At 45.1% G+C, this 18,148-nt stretch overlaps 1 protein-coding gene across 8 annotated transcripts in view; it reads right to left on the bottom strand.

The window, feature by feature from the left end:
* CCDC171 (coiled-coil domain containing 171) overlaps positions 1–18,148 on the bottom strand; it is a 982,183-nt gene that overhangs the window by 543,784 nt on the left and 420,251 nt on the right. For 7 of the 8 annotated variants that reach the window (XR_003857717.1, XM_029608527.1, XM_029608546.1 and 4 more), the window contains one exon: positions 3,511–3,696. The exons of the other annotated variant lie outside the window; for it this stretch is intronic. Coding sequence is in view for 6 of the 7 variants with exons in the window: in XM_029608527.1 (XP_029464387.1) it covers positions 3,511–3,696 (186 nt within the window). In the remaining variant the exon portion in view is untranslated. The remainder of the gene's footprint in view (positions 1–3,510; positions 3,697–18,148) is intronic. 8 annotated transcript variants of the gene reach the window in all.

Genomic DNA, 18,148 nt, shown 5'->3' with positions numbered 1-18,148 from the left:
CTTCTTCGGCAGCTGGCTACACAGTAGGGCTTCTTCATCTGCCGCCGGCTCAGAGGAAACCCCGGCAGCACCGCAGGGCCTCTTCTGCTGCCGGCTCCGGGGAAAGACCGGCAGCATCGCAGGGCCTCGCTTTTGCTGGCGGGGAATAGGAACACCGCCACGTTACTTCTGCGCATCACCGCGAGACCATGGCAATGGCACCCCTCCCCCTGTTAGTACTCGAAGCGCACCGCCTCCCCCCCCCCCCCCCCCCCTTAGTATGCCTCTGAAATGAAGGTGATCCCAGCTGTGCAGGAGGGAATTTTGTGTGGATTCTTTGTTGTTTTGGTGGCAGGGTGAGGCGACCGCTAGAGGAGTTGGGGGGGGGGGGGGCCAGTTTTGCTGCTTTAAAGTTTGCCACCTGAAGCGGCCATCTCACCCTGCCTCATTATAGAACCGCCCCTGACACTTGGGCCAGATGATTCCTGTCTGTTGCTGGCAGGTGGGGTGTACAGACAGCAACGGACAAACCCATTGCTTCTGAGGCAAAAAGTTGATGGGGTGTGCATGCTTGCATCAGTGCACATACACTCCACACCAGCTACTAATCAATTTGGTAAAAATAAAAGTCTCCCAGTTTCCAGCCCTCCCACTGCCAATCAAACCCATTTCAAAATGACTTAGTCAACCAGCAGAGGTGCCCTCGACCTCCCCCCCCCCCCCCCAATCCCACATCCCATTCTTAGGTCTATATGTATCAGATGATCCCCAGACTCTCCTGTCCTGCTTACCAGATGCATTTCAAACTGGCCTTTGGTTGACTAGCAGCCATTATGAACTGCAGGAGCAGTTCATAAAGGCCTGGACCTGCAATGGGGTTGGGGGAGGTTGGGAGGAGGTAAATAAGACCAGTTTGAAGTGGGTCTGGATCAGCAGGAGGAGGGCCCAGAACCAGGAATTTTATTTTATTTTAATATTTGGAAGAAATTGGGAGTTAGTGGCTGAGGGTCGAGCTGGGGAAGGAGAGAGCAGACTGTGCTGGGGCTGGATCAGTGATAGGGGTCTCAGCATCACAGTGTTCTGGGGAGGGTGGGTTACACTGAGCTGGAGTCAGGCTGTGGAAGGGGGGGGTACAGTGTGCTGGGCTGGACTGTTAAAGGGTGCAGGGAATGCTGGGGTGCGCCTGAGGAAGATGATCAGAGTGTATTGAGGAACAAACTGAAGAGAAGGGACTGGTAAGGAACAGAGGAGGCTGGAAGGGAGTATTGTGGCCTGGTTTTGGCCTCTGTTGGAAACAGGATGCTGGACTTGATGGACCCTTGGTCTGACCCAGCATGGCAATTTCTTATGTTCTTATGAATTGCAAGGAGGAACAGTGAATAGGGGCCTTCAGGGAACTTCAACAGGTGTCAGCTGGTTAGACCATAACAGTATAAGACATCCCTCTTCCTTAACTAGAAACCAGCATCCAAAAATGATCCCAGTCAAAACAAAATCCAGCCTAGTCACTAAATAGCCAGGTCTTAAAATTCTTTTGAAATTTAAGACAGTTGATTTCTTTAGGTCCGTCGGTAACATATTCTACAACTGTGAAGCCTTATCCACGAATGTTTTCTCTTGAACAAGCAACATAAATTTATGAACAGTGCCAGCCATCAGTCCCGGGCAAGAAGGGAAAATATTGAGCCAGACTTCACACTATGTAACCAGATGCACAGCCCTTGAAGACCTAAAAGTGATAGCAAAGATTTGTAAGTAAATACACAGTTTGATAGGTAGCCCATGTAAGGCAAGCAACAGTACTGTGGCTTTATCCCAGATCTTCCTAACCAAAACAGCCTTGGCGGCAGTGTCTTGAACTAATTAAACTTTGGGTTGTTTCTCGTTGCTATATAGTGCAAAATAAGTTTCCTTCAAAGATACTGATCATCATACTTTGGAAAAACATATACGAAACATCTGTATATTCTGGAACTTGGCATCCCATTTGTTCACAGTACTTTCCAGACTCATATTAGTCAGACTGATCATGATTTATTATTGCTGGTAGCCTGAAACATCTGTGCTTCTGGATTCTATTTTTCATATAATAGCTTTCAAGCTTCTTGACTTCACCTGTGTTCTCACTTAAGTGGTTAAAATATGATTCTTGCACAATGGCAGTGCCTTTTTCCGGTTGAACAAAAGTATAAAGGAAACTTCCAAACGCAAAGGGAGCCCCATTCAAAATTTTCTCTCTGTAAAAATCTATTTTGCAAGACCCCTGCCAACAAAATAGCATACCCGCGGCATAATATAACAGGGCAAATTCTGTCTCAGGTGTCAGTCACATCAAGCAGCAGAATATAAACACCCAAAGAGAACCACAAAACATGTTCTTTAAAAATACTCTTCCCATCTCTTTCATGCTCTTTTCTTAATTTTTCTAATTAAACTTTTCCTGTGATGGAAGCAGCTGCCATACCCATTCCTTAGTCTTTCAAACATCTTTTAACACTCCACTCCTGTGTTTGCCTGGTGATTCAATGGCAAATGCCACACACAGCCCTGCGAAAGACCTAGATTCAATTCCCAGACTAGCCAATCTTGGGGTACTACATAGGCAAAATTCTCAGCCCCTGAACAGAGGGAGTCTGAGTCATCACATAACAATGACAAACAGAGCCAGACTTAGGAGCCATATTGGAAAGATTTCAGAGGGAGCAGGGTTGATATCACTGCTGGAGGACTGTCATTCTGACGACCAAAACTAAACGGGTAGGGGTGGGATAAGTGTGAGATAAAATAGGGTAAATTCTCCCAGGTAGTTGGGAATGGTGCCAAAGCCCATTAGAGGTAGGCTCTGACTTGAGCTGGAAACCCACAGAAACAAGAGAAAACTGCTGGACCACTAAATAAATAAATACATATACGGTACATAGAATATACTCAACTCCTGGGTTTTATCTTCCATATTCAGTAGTATTTACCAGTCTTCTCTAATTTACTCATTTAATTTTAAATAATTAAAGGCCACATAATCCACAGTGCTGACTGGCTTACAATAAAACATATAACTATACAGATGTTTTTGTATTTATGTTCATGACTATTACTGCATGAATACGTATTGTACAGAGTTTTATTTTAAAATGTTTTGAAACTTGTTACAGCAAAGATTTATACATTAGCCATCAATATCATCAGGCGCACAGATACAAAAGTCCTGTAAGAAACACAAGGTTTTAATTTTTCCTAAAAACAAAGCATATTTGTCAATAAATACATTTTAGTTTCATGTCTAGTTCAATTTTCAAAAAATAATAGTCCTCTTGAGAGCAGACACTGGCACTAAAATGTGCTCTTGATCTCCACTGAATGCTTTTATCTTTAGTTTGGGATATCTGGTTTGGGTCAGTCAAGTATCTAATAAAAAAAAAGACTGCTAAAACAGATTTAGGCTGCGATTTAGAGTTTCAGATGAACTTTCAACTCTCTCCAGTGTTTAATAGAAGAATTGCTATGTAGTAAAAAGTAAATATCAGCTTTTACCTTTACAGCCTCAGTTAGGGTTTGATCCTTTTCTGCTCCTTGAGTGGAGTTCAGTTCTAGCCTATAATTCAGTTTTTGCAGCTGCTGTGCCTGTTCAATTAAAAGTATTTGTGCCTGTTGCTCTCGATATAATGCACTGTTTAGCTCCTCACAAGCAGTCCCAAACTTCTCAAAGGGGACAGATTTCTGAAATGGAAACAAATACCATTCTTTTTTTTCTTTTTTTTTTTTTAGAAATTTTTAAAAAATCTACATGTAGCAAAACCAGGATGTGGAAAATGTGAAAAATAATTGCACTCAATACATTTCATATCAATACTAATTCTGTCACCTTCAAAATGAAAAATTACAATATCCGATATATGCATGCCCAAGTCTCTGGCCCAACTCAAAGCTATCATCAACTTGTAAAAAAATTACTCTAGTCATACCTGCCAACCAAATATACAATAAAGTGCAATTTAAAATGATTAGGTTGTGATCATAGCTACATACAAGAAAGAAAAGCACTTGAATTTTGGGGTTATCGATAAAGCAGGTGACAAATGGATATTCACGTCTAGAAAGTGGAAAAAATAAGAAAGCTGGGCGTCAAGGTATTCCTTTAGCTCTTTTCCACTGAGTATTTTGTCCTGCCATTTTTCTTTTTGTCCTAGGATCACTGAACTCAAACCCTCCAGCCCCACTATCATACACTCTTACTTCCTTAACGCCAGTTTTGTTTGCTTAATTCTACTTCCCATTTTTTATTTATTTATTTTCTAGAGTCTCACCCATTCCTGATGTACAGGTTGGTTCTAGCAATGCCTGATGCATGAAGATGCAGTGTGAACCACCGGGTGAAGGGGAGGCCCTATACTTGAAGAAAACCAGTGAAATAAAGAAGCTGCAACCCTAAAGGGACTGGGTTGCCTAAATCTGAAAGAAGAAAAAGCAAATGTTGCTTACCTGTAGCATGTGTTCTCACAGGGCAGCAGGATGCTAGTCCTCACATATGGGTGACATCAGTGGATAGAGCCCTGTTATGGAAACCTTTTCTATCAAAGTTTCTATAAAGCTTTGACTGACACTGGCACAGAGTGCACTGAGCATGTTCAGCCTGCAATTATCCCTGTGACCACAGGTGTCTCCCCTCAGTCTCGTCTTATAGCAAAAAGCGCAAGCGAAACTAAAATAATAAAATGTATGTAGACCCAACTCCGCGGGATGGCGGGTGGGTTTCGTGAGGACTAACATCCTGCTGCCCTGTGAGAACACCTGTTACAGGTAAGCAACATTTGCTTTCTCACAGGACAAGCAGGATGGTACTCCTCACATATGGGTGAGTACCGAGCTGAGGATGCCCGAGAGTGCACCAAATGCACCCAAAGATGTGCAAAAGGCGCAACAACGGGGGTGGAGTTTGGTAAGGAGGGCATCCTGAAACCCTTAACGGGTTGGTGGAAGGATGTTGGGTAGTTAAACCAAAAAGAAGATGAGTAGATGGACTGGCCAAACATGGAAGCATGCCGGCCAGTCTTACTTAAGTAATAATGGGCTGCAAAGGTATGGAGAGCGCTCCAGGTCGCAGCCTTACAAATATGTACAAGCGGCACAGGCCGAAGATGAGCTATTGAGGCTGGTACGGAACTAACAGAGTGTGGTTACACACGGTGTTGTAGTGAAATGCCTGCTTGTTGGTAGGAAAAACAGATACAGACCGTCAATTAGGAGGAAAACATCTGTTTGCCCACTGGAACTCGTAGCTTAGCTTTTGCCACAGAAGGAAAGAGTTAGGTGTAATACCTATGGAGTGTAGTGTGGTCTAGATAGAATGCAAATGCACTTTTACAGTCCAAGGAGCAGAAAACCCTCTCGCCCTGGTGAGAGAGAGGTGTTGGGTAAAAGTGGGCAAAGTACATTCTGAGTAAGGTGAGATGCTGCGACTACCTTAAGAAGGATATGAAGTTGAATATGTACAACCACTCGGTCACGGAGGAACGCACGGTCGGGTGAGTATGTAACAGGTGTGGAACTCACTGACCCTGTTGGCAGATGTGATGACTAAAAGGGAAAGAATTTCCCATGCCAGACTGTTAAGTGAGAGGAATGGAAAGGCTCGAACGGGGAACGTACGAGTCTTGTAAGCACTAAATATAGGCCCCATTCCTTAATCAGTAAAAATAGAGGCGGCTTAATCAGTGGATAACCCATGGTAAGCCGACTCAGAAGGGGTTGAACCGTTAATCAGATATCCCCACTCCCAAGTGGTACGTCAATTGGAACAGAGGTGTACCCATGTGGAGGATGTCTGGGGAGCAGAATCTGAAGGAGTAGGAGAAAAGAGTGATGTAGAAAAAAAGGGGGTAATACCCTTTTGTATGCGCCATGTGGTAAATCATGCCATTTTGAATGGTAAGATTTATGTGTGGAAGGTTTTTGTGACGCTACCAGTACCTGGTAGCGTCACAAAAACGCTACCAGGTACTGGTAGGTAGTGAGTCCTTGATATAAGGTACTGGTAGGTAGTGAGTCCATGATATGAGACTGACCTGTGAGATGGCGAATTGGTTACTGGTGTGATAGATTGAGAAGTATGGGAAAGCATACTGGTCTTGACCAGGACATGGGTCTGAGAAACAGTGAACCCTTTCCTGGCAGCATAATAAGAGTGCTGGCTATGAGAGGCATCAAAAGAGACACATATAAGAGGCCTTTGTTGCAGCAAAGGCATCCATGGGAATACCTTCGAGACATGTGTAGGGAGTAGAATCTGTCCACCGTATAGTTCGATTCAGACGCAGAGGGCAAGGTCTGTTGACCTCAGCGCTAGAAGATTTTTCTTGCTACACATGTAGTCCGAGCCCATCCAAGAGGATGGAAACCTATATGGAGAAGGTCTGCTAGTGCATTCAGTAAGTCTGTTAGATAAGTGGCCCGGGGATGCATGGATGGGGATGCAAGGGCCAAGGGTAGAGTTGCACAGCTTCCTAGCAGAGCAGCTAAGAGGTTGTGCGTGCTTGTGTGTTGGAAATACCACATTGTCACTATGCTGTCTGTCTATATGCACAAAGGTTTGTTGCAGAGGCAGTATTGTAAGGCATAAAGGCATAACTCATGGCTTGAAGTTCCAGGAAGTTGATGTGAAACTCTGCATGGAGCGGAATAGCGCATATTGGGTTGAGAAGATGTTAGTTCGAACTCTGCAACCCTGAGTAAACGCGAGCATGAGCAGGACCAGCCGAGGATTTGGTTCTAGATCTGCAATATGGATCAGGGATGAAAGTGGTTGAACAGCTTAGATCCACTGATAATTGAAATTTCACTGAATCTTACTCATAGCAAATCTGGACCTATGAGTAAAGTGCATGGTGAAAAAAATCCCGTGGCCCAGCAATGAAAGGTTATATTGTATGCGCGCAGAGACATAGGAATTTGTCAGAATGTCTGCGCGGTTGTTGGACAGGATGTTCGTTGTGTCCAGAAGTGTTCTATATGGGATTTATGGTAGTTAACAGCAATCCCAGGTAGTAGATTTATAGTGAGTCATGAAGAAGATAGAGCTCCTTGCTTGGATTGACTGTTGTTATGCAGCTGTCCATGCAAGGAAAAGCATGAATGATGTTTTACTCCGAAGAGAAACAGTAGTCACTGCTAGTGATTTAATGAAATACCCAAGTTGCCGAAGCTGGAGCAACCAGCAGATCGTGGGATTGTAATATTGTTGACTCACCATGAAGCACACAGAAAGATTAGAGGAGAGAGGCAACCTACTTACTGCGGTATGAAGTATGGTGACGAGAGACACCATTTTATCTGTCCCTTCTGAAGAAAGTTGATATTTCTGAGGTCCAAGATGGGTGGAGAGTAACTACTTTCTTTTGAAAGAAAGAATAGTGAGATTAAAACTCCCCCACCCCACCCCCTGCGCTTTGTAGCGTCCAGGGGATTGTACCCTGAACCTTGGTACCAAGTGGAGTGGTGCTCTGATATCCGGCAAGTTGAGAGACCAGGAGGTGTCCAACTGGCGGGCTGATGTAATCTGGATATCATGTAATCTCCCACGGGAGCATGAGCGGTAAAAGTCTTACCCACATTTCTGTGTGCTATACAAGAAAACGTTGAGACCTGTCGCCAGGCCTTGAGGTGGATTTGCAATTGAGGCAGTGTTTGCTGGATCTTGTGTCTAGCAGATCAGCGAATGCATCTGGGATTTTGGTCCTTAATTAGGAACCATAAGCCAGAGTATTAATCAGTACAGAGTCCCGTTGCTGACAACGAGAGGATGTCCTGATGCAATCCCAAATGATTGGTAGAGAGGTTCTCTTTAGAGATGTGAATCGTGTGCCAGATCGTCTTAACGATCAAATTCGGCTGGGGATGGGGGGGGAATCTGATCGTTAAGATATGTGAATTGGAATCGTTTCCGATTCCAATTCACATCGCTAATTTTTTTTTTTAGGGAGGCCCGCGTCGCTAAAAAAAAAACAACCCACCCGACCCTTTAAATTGACCCCACCCTCCCGACCCCCCCAAAACCTTTTAAAATTACCTGGTGGTCCAGGGGGGCCTCGGGGAGAGGAGAGATCCAGGGGGGCCTCGGGGAGAGATTTCCCGTTCCCAGAAATCAGCTGTTCTAAAAAAAAATGGCGCCAATGCCCCTTTGCCCTTACCATGTGACAGGGTATCCGTGCCATTGGCCGGCCCCTGTCACATGGTAGGAGCACTGGATGGCCGGCCATCTTTACTCATCAGCCCCTATTATAGAGTATAGTATAATAGGGGCTGATGAGTAAAGATGGCCGGCGCCATCTTTAAAGATGGCCGGCCATCTTTACTCTTCAGCCCCTATTATAGAGTATAGTATAATAGGGGCTGATGAGTAAAGATGGCTGGCGCCATCTTTAAAGATGGCGCCGGCCATCCAGTGCTCCTACCATGTGACAGGGGCCGGCCAATGGCACGGATACCCTGTCACATGGTAAGGGCAAAGGGGCATCGGCGCCATTTTTTTTTAGAACAGCTGATGCCTGGGAACAGGAAATCTCTCCCTGAGGCCCCCCTGGACCACCAGGTAATTTTAAAAGGTTTGGGGGGGGGTCGGAAGGGTGGGGTCGATTTAAAGGGTCGGGTGGGGGGTTTTTTTTTTAGCGGCGCGGGCCTCCCTAAAAAAAAAGGGTCGGGAGGGTGGGGGAGGCTAAGGGGCGTCGATTTAAAGGGTCGGGTGGGTTTTTTTTTTAGCGGCGCGGGCCTCCCTAAAAAAGGGTCGGGAGGGTGGGGGAGGCTAAGGGGGGTTGATTTAAAGGGTCGGGTGGGTTTTTCTTTTTATCGGGCCATCGGCGCCATTTTAATTAGTGGCAGCCAAAATGGCGCCGATGGCCCGAGAGCGGGAGATCGTGCCGGGACACCCCCCCCCCCCCCACTGGACTACAAGGTAATTTAACATTTTGGGGGGGTTCGGGAGGGTGGGGGAGGGTAAGGAATTGGTTTTAAAGGGTCGGGGTGGGTTTAGGGGTTGTTTTGGTGTGCCGGTTTTCCCGCCCTCCCCCAAATAATTCCCGTGCCCTATTTAACGATACAATACATATGCCCCTGACGATAAATCGGGGGCATTTGTATTGTATCGTGCACTCTAACGATTTAGGACGATTTTAAAATTATCTGACGATAATTTTAATCGTTCAAAAACGATTCACATCCCTAGTTCTCTTGGTATTGTGTCCGACATAGCTGGCAATAGCGATATGTGACTCTAATATGGTTCTTGGAAGACAAGACGACCTAGAACCTTTCGAACCATATGGCCCGATTTAGAGAACAGGTCTCAATGGGATTGTCGCCGAAGCGGGATTAGAGTACTTACCATCTGTCGTGGATCGCAGAAGGACGAGCCGGTGAAGATCGATGGCTCTGTGGATTTCAGGCGGCATCAAGGGACAGCCTGAAGGACGTAAATGTCCGACTCAACTCTGTAACCTGGTATGGTAGCGCAGGTACAGAGGAGACAGGCTGAGCATGTCTGGCGCTACAAGAGTAATTTGTGGAGGGTCAGAACCCCGCACCGGTGTCGGTGGGGAACGCCTCGGGTACAGGGGAGCCATTATGACTCATGAACCTGGCCCTCTTTGCAGCAGCTCAATGTATCGTGACGCCAGTACAGAATTCCTCAAAACTCGGTCTAGTCATTCTGGAGCACCGAGGACTGCCAGCATTGGCAGTCCTCAGTGGCAGTAGCGATGTTGCTTGGCCAGGGCATTCTCTAGCACCAAGTAGGATAGCACCGATATCTTGAATGGCATCGGTGGCAGATGGTCACCGTGCCGGCGACAATGAGTGTCACGGTGTTTGGCCTGTTCTTTCCCCAGCGCCGAGGTGGATGCCCTCGCTGTCTTGGATGGCGAATGATGACGGACTGTCAGCATGCCTGCACTGCTCCTGGCACTATGTAGTGTCGTAGGCTGATACGGGGCTTTAGTTAAGAACCCAAAGCATGGAGCACTGTGTTTAGGCGAGGGCATTGCGTGTAGGTGCTATGTCAATATTGACGATATTGATGGCAGCATAGAAGTGGCCTCAAGGGTATCATCAAAAATATAGATGAAAAAACATCGACGGCCCAGGCAGAGGAACGATAACAGTGACGGAGGCACCGATGGCATCGGCGTAGGTATCGATGGAAACGATGTGGCTTCGAAGAATCGAATAGACATCGATGGCATCGGGAAATTGATAGCGGCATCGATGGAATCGACAGGAACGATGAGGACACAGATGAAAACGACGTGGGCATCGACGGCATCAATGGATGGAGACTGGCGCCGACAGCATTAGTGGCATCGCCACGGGCATCGATGGCATCGACCCAGGCATCAACGGCATCAAAATGGGCATCGATGGCATGACCCAGGCATCGATGGAATCGACGATGGCATCGATGGAACTGACTCAGGCATCGATGGCACCAAGGTGTACATCGATGGCATCCACCCAAGCATCGATGACATCGATGGAAAAATCAGTGCCATGGATGAAAACATTGATGGCACTGAAAGAATCGATGCAGGGATCAATGATATCGACGAACCGCAGGGGGAGGGGTGTTGGTGTCGAAAAAGGCAGGATGGCCTGGAAGGGGGTACCAATGGTAGCGATGGGGGCATCGACTGCATGAAGGTACTGAGGTATTAATTCGACAGAGGCCCTGGCGGCAACTGTGGAAGTCCCTATCCCACTAGCGCTAATAACCAGGCAGAGGGTCACAGGAGGACACTTGCAGGCTATCTGTGAAAACATAGGAAGAGGCTAACTGTGAAAACATAGGAAGAGAGAAGGCCGCAATTCGTTTGGTAGGCCGGGGAAACCGTAGCGAGGTGACAGGAACCGACCAAAAAACAGGGCATAGTACTCACCGAGTGTCGATTAAATGTATGCGAAGGGAGACCCATGCAGGGAAATAGCGTTTGTGAAGTAAAGGTTTAAGTGTTTCCATGAGAAAAAAGTGTGAGAATTTCTCACAGAGCTCCTAACCGCTATGCTTACTACAGAGCGGAAAAAAGAAGACTGAGGGAGACACCTGTGGCTCACAGGGATAATTGCAGGCTGAGCATGCTCAGTGCACTCAGTATGCCAGTGTCAGTCAAAGCTTTATAGAAACTTTGACAGAAAAGTTTTCCATACAGGGCTCCATCCTGTGATGTCACCCATATGTGAGGACTACCATCCTGCTTGTCCTGTGAGAACATCTGTTATAGATACGCCACTTCGCTTTCTCCAAAGATAAATAGTTAACCATAATCACACAAGTAGGATTTGCTAACAGAAATATCTTCAATCAAATAAGGAAAAATAAGTCAGACAGGACGTATTTTTGTTGGTAACTTATTTTATTTTTTGGACCAACAGAGAAGATAAAGCAAAATTATAAAAATGAGTCCTAGGATAGGGGTGTACATTTGTTTGAAATGAACAGATAAAATGCAATGAGTGTGTCCTTTTTCAGTTTGGTTCCTTGTTTCGGAACAAATGGACAGTGCTTCAGAAAATGCTCAAAATTTTCATTTCATTCTTATGAGGCAAGGAAAACTGCACTTTATTTCTCTTCACTGCCTAGTGCAAAGCCAGAATGAGAAGGGACAAGGAAGAAGCAGGACCAATCAAGGTGAAGTACTTTTTCAATCAGCCTATCACTGAAAGTGAAAGAAAAATTTCATTTTGTGCACTCATACTTCTTAGAGGGGGAACACCGAGGGTCTGAAGATTTTTGTCAGAAGGAAAGAAAGAAATTTGAAGAAGACAGAAGGCGACAATGTAGGCTGTTCTCTCTAATCACTGTATCATAGGATACACTAATCTCTCTCAGATGGCTATAGTGTCAGATTCACCAGGGGTAAGAACTTGGCATTGCAAACACAGTGTGTCTGTCTGCAGATTCTTAAGCACAAATACAGAGAGATATATGTTTCATTGTCAGCAGTGGCATACGGTGACAGGCAAACACAATAAACTTAGATTTTTCAGTCTCTCTTTGTGTGGAAAGGAGACAAGATATGTATTTTCATTATGTGTACCATTCTTCCAACAAAGTGGAACTTAGCATAAGCCTCAGCTCTGCAAGCAAAGAGTATGTTTACATCTAACACAAGTAACTGTTGTCTGTGTGTATCTGTGTAAACAATGCCACATAAAAACCTAGCCACAGATCTGTTTACAATTTCATCATGTCATAGTGTAATGAGGTACAACCCGCACAGAGGTAGCAAAAGCAGAGTTATAAAAAAAAGAAGAAAAACAACCTCAGGGTTGGACAGCAGGGGGTGTCGAAGAACAGGAGAAAGACTACAACTCCCAGGTACCCCGAGAATCTATTAGACCCAGGGGCCCAGGAAGAGGTAGATCAGGCAGCTGAATTGAGTACTGGTGAATCAGACTCAGCTGAATCCATGGTAATCGAGGAAGAGGGCGTGCTTGAGTGGGGTAGTGAGTATGAGAAGGCCTGTTCTTCAGAGACAGAGGAGGAGATGGACGTGGATCCCCTAACAGAGGAGTCCTCAGAAGCAGCATAGAAATAGAGTGAGTGACATTGTTGGGGGAAGGGTTGATTTAAAGTGTGGGAGAGAAGGTTTTTCTTTAGTGCAGCTACACTGTGTTTTCTGTTTGTTTGGCATGGGAAGGCCGCATCCTGCTGCACAACCGGAGGAGAGTATGGGTGGGTTTGCAAACTCCCAAGCAGGGCGGTTATTTAGGCTGAGCAAGCCTGGTGGTGTAGCTTTGTATAAAAGGGAGTTTTTCTGACCTACCAGAGACTACTACTGAGAACTTTACAAAAGAGACTGACATGTTCTGGCATTGAGATGTTGTTTTGTGTTTGTACCTGGGGGAACCTGGTGGGACGCTGAGCCAAGTTGCTCCTCAGTTTAAGGACAGGCCATACGGAGGCCGGGAGGTCTGAGGTGAGGCTGGACAGAATTAAAAGGCTACTAGGACCGCAGCAGTGACTACCAGAACCGAGTGAGCTGGAATAGACGGCTGTTCGATGTTGGACTACCCATTCGGGAGGGACATCGGCAGTGACCCATGACACAGAGGCATCAAGGGGAAAATGTGCAATGGGAGAAAAGGAGGAAAAGCTGTTCCTCCATAGGAAACTAGGGCCTGCACAAGCAGCACTCATATAGCAACCAAGATAAGGAGAGATGTTTAAGAGGGGGAAATCTGCTATAGAGATAGGGTCAAGTAAGAAGCTAGAAGAGCAGCTCTCTGTTCCAATCTTCACTGTTAATATGGTGCAGGGGCAGAAGAAGGCAAAGTCATTTGAGAGTGAGATCAGCTAGAAGGGAGTCAATTTTACTAAGAGTGAAGCAGCCAAAACCAGCACAGTGCTCCACTCTGATTCCTCCTGCACAGTGGCTGCAGGAGATCTTAACAGAAACTACCAATTAATCATATAAAAAGCATACAAGGAAGTCAGTTGGACCATTAGACGATCAAGGGGTAAAAGGGGCACTTAGGGATGAAAAGAAGAGACTAAATGAATTCTTTGCTTTGGTATTCACAGAGGAAGATGTACGAGATATCCATGTCAGAAATGATATTCAAAGGTTATGATTCAGAAGAGCTGAAGTAAATCTCAGTAAACCTGGAAGATGTACTAGGGCAAACTGACAAACTAACATTAGCAAATCACCTGGACCACATAGTATACATCCCAGAGTGCAGAAAGAACCGAGAATGAAATTGTGGACCTGCTATTGTAAATTTGTAAGCTACCAGTAACATCATCTATGGTACATGAACACTGGAGATAAGCCAATGTAAGGTCAATTTTAAAAAGGGACCAAGGGGTGATCCAGAAAACTACAGACTAGTGAGTCTGAGGTCTGTGCCAGGCAAAATGGTAGAAACTATCATAAAGAACAAAATTGCTGAACATATAGATAAGCATAATTTAAATGGACAAAGCCAACATGGATTTAGCCAAGGGAAGTCTTGCCTCACAAATTTGCTATATTTTTTTTTAGGGCATAAACATGTGGATAAAGGTGAGCCAATTGATATAGCGTATCTGGCTTTCCAGAAAGCATTTCACAAATTCCCTCACCAGAGAGGAAATTAAAAAGTCATGGGATAGGGGGGCAGTGTCCTATTGTGGATTGCCAACTGGTTAAAAGACAGAAAACAAAGAGTAGGGCTAAATAGTAAATTTTCCCAATGGAAAAAGGTGAACAGTGGAATGCCCCAGGGATCTGTTCTGGCGCACTGCTTATTAAATATATTTATAAACGATGTGGAAATGAGAACAACTAGTGAGGTGATCAAAATGTATTCAAAGCTTTTAAATCGCAAGAGGATTGTGAAAAATTGCAAGAGGACATTGCAAAACTGGAAGACTGAGCATGCAAATGGTAAATTAAATTTAATGTGGACAAGTACAAAGTAATGCACTTAGGGAACAGTAACACAAATTATAGCTACTTAATGCAAGGTTCCATATTAGTAGTCATCACTCAAGAAAAGGATCTAGGCATCTTTGTTGAAAATATATAGAAATCTTCTGCTCAATATGCAGCAGCAGCCAAGAAAGTAAATAGAATGCTAGGGATTATTAGGAATGGAATAGAGACTAAAACAGAGAATATCATAATACCTCTGTCGCTCCATGGTGTGACTTCCTCTTGAGTATTGTGTGTAGTTCTGGTCTCCACATCTCAAAAATGATACAGCAGAATCAGAAAAGGTACAGAGAAGGTGACCAAAATGATAAAGGGGATGGAACAATTCCCCTATGAGGAAAGGCTAAAGAGTTTAGGACGCTTCAGCTTGGAGAAGAGATGGCTGAGGGGAGATGTGATCGAGGTCTATAAAATGAGTGAAAGCGAACAAGTAAATGTTAATCAGTTGTTTACTCTTTCGAAAAGTACAAAGAATAGGAGACACACAATGAAGTTACTAGGTAATATATTTAAAACTAATAAGATAAAGTTTTTTTTTTTACTAAATGCATAATTAAGCTCTGGAATTCTTTGACAGAGAATATTGTGAAAGTTATTAGTGTAGATGCATTTAAAAAAGGTTTGGACAAGTTCCTGAAGGAAAAGTCCACTAACCATTGTTAAGGTAAAGTTGCAGAAATCCACTGCTTATTCTTAGGATAAGCAGATTTGGAACTATCTACCCCTTGGGATCCTGCCAGGTACATGTAACCTGGCTTGGTCACTGTTGGAAACAGGATACTGGGCTTGATGGACCTTTGGTCTGCTCCAATATGGCAAATCTTATGTTCTTATGTCTGGGATTTTCAGACACAGAGAATATTGAACATCAATTAGCTGAGGAATCTAGTTACTAGTGTATTATTCAGTGAGCATCTGTAAAGGGCAGCAAGTATTATGCCTAGGCCAAAAGCAAGAAAGATGCCACTGGCCTTTTCTCTTTGTTCACCCTCAACTCCAGCCCCAGCAATAGCACACAAGCATCATAAGCAATATAATACTACGCCCCACCAAAGGGCTATCAAGCTCAGATCCGGTCTCCAACAGCAGCCGATCCAGGTCACAACTACCTGGCAGGATCCCAAAGAATAAGATTCATATCTTTCTTGCTCATAATCAGGCATAAGCAGTGGCTTTGGCTTTCCCAAGTCCAAATAGCTAATAATGGTTTAAAGACTTTTCCTCTAGGATCTTGTCTAGACTCTTTTTAACCCCAGCTACATTAACTGCTTTCACCACATCCTCTGGCAACAAATTCCACTGTTTAATTGTGCATTGAGTGTTTTAAAATTACTATCTATTAACTTTATGGAATATTTCTTAGTGTTAGTACTATTTGAAAGGGTAAATAACCATTCCATCCCACTCAAGATTTTGTAGACCTCTATCATACCTCATATCTCAGCCATCTTTTCTCCAGAATGAAGACCTCTAATCTGTTTAGCCTTTCCACATAAGGAAGCTTTCTATCACCTTAATCATTTTGGTCACTCTTCTCTGTTGTTGTGGTCGTGGACCCTTGGGCCGGCCGAGACGGTAGATGTAATCCTGTGGGAACCCACAGGAAGAGTCCCCAGCTGGGAGGCGGCGCTGAAGTGACCCTGGAGAAGACTTCACCACTGGAAGCACAAGGTCCCCCCCCCCCCCAGGAGGAGCCGGTAGGAACCCAGGCCTCTTGGACTTAGATGGGACCCTATGCGACCAAGGATCAGGGCAGAGTCCGGAGAGGTGGACGAAGAGGATGGCTGGACCCAGGGGCTGGAAGAGGATGGCTGGACCCAGGGGCTGGAAGAGGATGGCTGGACCCAGGGGCTGGAAGAGTCTTCACCCTCGGAAGCCCGCAGCTCCCCCAGGAGGAGCTCGTGAGAGCCCAAGCCGCTGGGACTTAGGAAAATCATCTGGGCCAGCGGGTACCGGATACCTGGGGGTGGAAGAAGCCGAAGTCGGAGTCCAGGAGCGAAGCCGGGTCAGAAGCCAGGAGTCAGAGGTCCAAACCGAAGCCAGGGGCGAAAGCTGAAGACAGAGTCGAGGGACGGAGCCAGGTCGGAAGCCAGAGGTCAGAAGTCAAATCCAAAACCAGAAGCGGAAGCTGAAGACGTAGTCAAAAGACGAAGCCAGGTCCAAAGCCAGAAGTAGACCACAAACCAAAGCCAGGGGCAGAAGCTGAAGACATAGTCAGGGAACAGAGCCAGGTCAGAAGCCAGAAGACAGCAGAGATGATCCAGAGACCAATGCAGCAACTAGAGACTCAGAGGAACTGAGCGAACCTCGTTGCAAGGCAAGGTACAGCTGCCGGGTTAAATAACCCGGCAGTGTCTGACGTCATCAGGGGGGCTGTGTGAGGTTTCCCGCGCTGGCCCCTTTAAATCTGAAGGCCCCGGAGCACGCGCACGCGCCTAGGGGGCGGGGCCAGCCGCGGCTCAGCAACGGCGTCTCCCTCACAGGGAGAATGCCATGGAGGATTGCATCTCGGGCCTGGGAGGCCGAAGAGGAGACGTTCCCGCGGCCGGACCAGGCTGCGCGGTGAGTGTAGGTCCCAGGGCACGGCCCAGGACAGCAACATCTGTACCTTTTAATAATTTCACTATATCTTTTTTGTCTGAAGTGACCATAACTGCACACATTTTTTACCACTTCCACGCACTGTACTAAGGATTTCAAAACATTGTCCACTATTCCAATATTTTCCTGGGTGGTGACACATAAAATGGAACTTAGCATCATGTATTTACAGTTTGGATTATTTTTCTCTATATGCATCACTTTGTACTTTACCACATTAAATTTCATCTGCCATTTAAATGCCCAATCCCCCAGGCTCACAATTTCCCCTTGCAATTCTTCACAATCAGTTTGTGATATCACAACTTTGAATAATTGTCATCTGCAAATTTGATCACCTCACTCATCACTCCTTTTTCCAGAGCATTTATAAATATATTAAAAGACAGTGAATCTAGTACAGATCCCAGAGGCACGCCATTATTTATCTTTCCCTATTGAGAGAAATAACCATTCAGTCCTTCTCTCTGTTTCCTATCCTTCAGCCAGTTACCAATCCACAATAGGACATTGCCTCCAATCCCATGACTTTTTAATTTCCAGAGGAGACTCTGAGGGACTTTGTTAAACGACTTCTGAAAATTCAGATACAGTATATCAACCGACTCACCATTGTCCACATGATTGTTAACTCCTTAATAAAAAAAAACCTAACAGATTTGTCAGGCAAGACTTCTGTTTGCTAAATCCATATTGGCTCTGCCCCATTAGTCTATCTCTATCTAGATGGCTAGTAATTGTGCTTTCCAGAATAGTTTCTACCATTTTACCTGACACAGACATCAGGCTCATCAGTCTGTTTGCTGGATCTCCCCTGGAGCTCTTTTTAAAAATGGGAATTCCACTAGCAATCCTCTGGTAATGTACCTGATTGAAATTTAAAGAATACTTGAAATTTTTTTAGTTCTTTCAGAACTCTGGGGTGTATACCATAGGGCCCTGGTGATTTGTGACTTGTTGGTGTGTTGATTTGCTCTGTTACATCTTCTCTGTTCAGAATGATTTCATTCTGTTCCTCTAAGTCGTCACCCTCAAAAATTGTTTCCAGTATAGATATCTCCTCAATACCTCACACCAGTTAAAGACCAAACTAAAGAATTCATTTATAT

This window comes from Rhinatrema bivittatum, chromosome 1, assembly GCF_901001135.1.
Source record: "Rhinatrema bivittatum chromosome 1, aRhiBiv1.1, whole genome shotgun sequence".
NCBI classification, from domain to species: Eukaryota; Metazoa; Chordata; class Amphibia; order Gymnophiona; family Rhinatrematidae; genus Rhinatrema; species Rhinatrema bivittatum.
The sequence above is the reverse complement of the archived record's forward strand: the minus strand, read 5'-3'. Positions and strand labels throughout refer to the sequence as shown.